General features: G+C 54.1%; 1 protein-coding gene across 1 annotated transcript; it reads right to left on the bottom strand.

Annotated features, from left to right (window-relative positions):
- Nucleotides 1-413: 413 nt before the first annotated feature.
- On the bottom strand, nt 414-1,933 carry LOC124474635 (probable G-protein coupled receptor 34; the record flags this gene model as incomplete). The annotated part of the gene is given in 7 exon segments (XM_047030986.1): nt 414-731; nt 733-809; nt 811-912; nt 914-1,078; nt 1,080-1,286; nt 1,288-1,539; nt 1,541-1,933. Coding segments are annotated over 7 exon segments (1,302 nt in total), but the record flags the coding sequence as incomplete, so codon positions are not given.
- Between the last annotated feature and the right edge of the window lie 567 nt (nt 1,934-2,500).

Genomic DNA, 2,500 nt, shown 5'->3' on the forward strand with positions numbered 1-2,500 from the left:
GACCACAAACACAAGCAGGCCAGATGGAAGGATCCAGAGCCCCCCCCCCCAATACACACACACACACTTGCACACACACACACACACACACGCACACACACACACACACACACACACACACTTGCACACACACACACACACACACTTGCACACACACGCACACACACACACACACACACACACACACACACACACACTCCAGTACTGGAGCCTGATGGACACATAGGCTTTGGAGTTTCCTTTAGGAGCTTTTTGCTTAATGTTGAACAGTCTGTGTGTGGTGTGTGTGGTGTGTCTGTTGTGTCTGTGTGTGTGTGTGCCTGCCTGGTGACCTTATTAGAAGACAACCATAGTGACAGATTTTCTGTGGTAGAAGTACTGATTTTCAACAGAAGAGGGAGCAATCTGTTTCCTTTTGTTAATCAGTGTTTAATCACACTCCCTCACACAACACATGGCATGTCGCAGTACTCTCAATGTGCAGTGGGTCGCTTCTCACGAGGCTGACACACTCAAACCTTAGTTACAAAGTCTACAATCGGCCCACCTGCAGCCCTTTCATCAGATGTGAAAAACCGGCAGTAATCGAAACACCTGTTCAAACTCCCGGCGCTTGAAGCTCTAGTCAGTCAGCCGGTGTGGTCGTTTGTGCCAGGATCGTTTGTGCCCCTACGACGCGAAGGGGGGAGTTTAGGAGACTGATGCTGGTCCTGGGGGTGAGGGAGGGGTAGAGCCCCCTCTGGGGGGGTCACTGAGGTCCTCCTGAACTCCGTGGTGGAACTGTTGGACGTGCCCTCGTTCAGGAGAGTGGAGACGGTTTGTGATGCGATCACCGAGAGCCCGCATCGCCGCCTTCCTGACCGATCCAGACAACAGGAAGTACATCACTGGGTCCAGACAGCTGTTGAAAGCGTGAGAACAGCAGCATCACCTCATTGGTCCGATCCATCAGGCGCTTGTAGTCGCAGGACAGGGATTGGCTGAGCTGGGACAGCACGTAGACGGGTCGGAAGGCGTGGTACGGCCCGAAGCAGACGGTGAACAGGAAGAGGACGAAGAAGGACTTCCTGGCGGTGCGGCCTGTAGCGCTGGGCGTTGGGCATGTCGGGCCGCTCTGTGGACACGCGGAGCAGCCGTGCTGCGATCTTCCCGTAGGAGACCACGAGCAGGACGAACACCGCCCAGAACAGCCCCACCAGCGCCATGTTGAAGTAGGCCTTGGATCTGGCGCCGTGACGCTGCTTATACTGGAAACATTTCCCCTTCTCCTCGTTCCCCTCTCCCTGTCAGCGCCATGGGAACCAGCCCGACCAGCGCCAGGAACCACAGCACCCCGCACAGCACCCAGGTCCACCCGCAGCTCCGCCCCCGACACAGCCTCCGCCCCGGGGCCCCGCCCCGTTCCCTGCCCCGCCCCTTCAGCCGGACGTAGCGGTCCAGGCTGATGAGCCCCAGCAGCGTAATGCTGATATACATGTTCATGTAGAACAGGTTTCCTACCAGCTTGCAGGCCAGGGAGCCCAGCACCCAGCGGTTTCCCCGAGGCGTGGTACACCACCCGAAAGGGCAGGCAGGCCAGCAGAACCAGGTCAGCCACCGCCACGTTGATGAGGAACACGCGCACTGAGTTGTTCCTGCCGTGGAGGAAGAGGAAGACCCACAGAGCCAGCAGGTTCCCCACCAGGCCCAGCAGGAAGAAGAGGCTGTACAGGACGGCCAGGGGGAGACGGAGGGCCGAGTCATCCAGGTCACAGACGGGGGAGGAGGGGGGGGAGGCCGAGGGGGGGGAGGCCGTGGGAGGGGAGAGGCCATGAGGTAGTGGAGAACGCTGAGAAAGAGGAGTTTGGGAGAGGGTGGGGAGTGGAGGAGGAGGAGAAGGAGGAAGTGGCCATGCTGCTGAAACTGCTGTTGTGTTGTCAGGCCTAGAGACACCTCAGTTCTGAGGAAGAGAGAAGAATATTTTATTATTTAGGCCAAATCATACCTCAGTCAGAACATGTTGAAAAAAAGCGAATACTTTTTTTTTTTTTTTTAGACAAACACAGCAGTGGAAACTAGTGACAAACACAGCATCAGACAGATCACTTAATTAGCTTCTGTCACACAAAAAAGATCTTTCTTATTCGTATAAATGTCTGACTTTCATAAAATTAAAATATACAAGGTGAAACACTAGTATACTCTGTGTCAACGGGGGGTATGAATCATGGTCATACACACACACCACACACACGGACACAACTCCACACATCCACACCCACACACAGATGTTTGGATTAAGAGAGGCACTCACCATACAAATTCTTTCCATTTGTGGTTCTGTCCAGCTGTAGTATGTGTGAGAGAGTTTGGAGTCGACTCTGACTGCGTGTTTGTGCCTTCCCAGTATCCTTTACAGCTATGAACAAAACCAAACTTGTGTCATTCGGATGAAGAACTTCTCACTTCTCTTTCTCTCGTAAACCGATCTCCTCGTCTGATGGTCTCGTCCAATTGTCTA

The sequence above is a fragment of the Hypomesus transpacificus genome, chromosome 12, assembly GCF_021917145.1.
Source record: "Hypomesus transpacificus isolate Combined female chromosome 12, fHypTra1, whole genome shotgun sequence".
Taxonomy (NCBI): Eukaryota; Metazoa; Chordata; class Actinopteri; order Osmeriformes; family Osmeridae; genus Hypomesus; species Hypomesus transpacificus.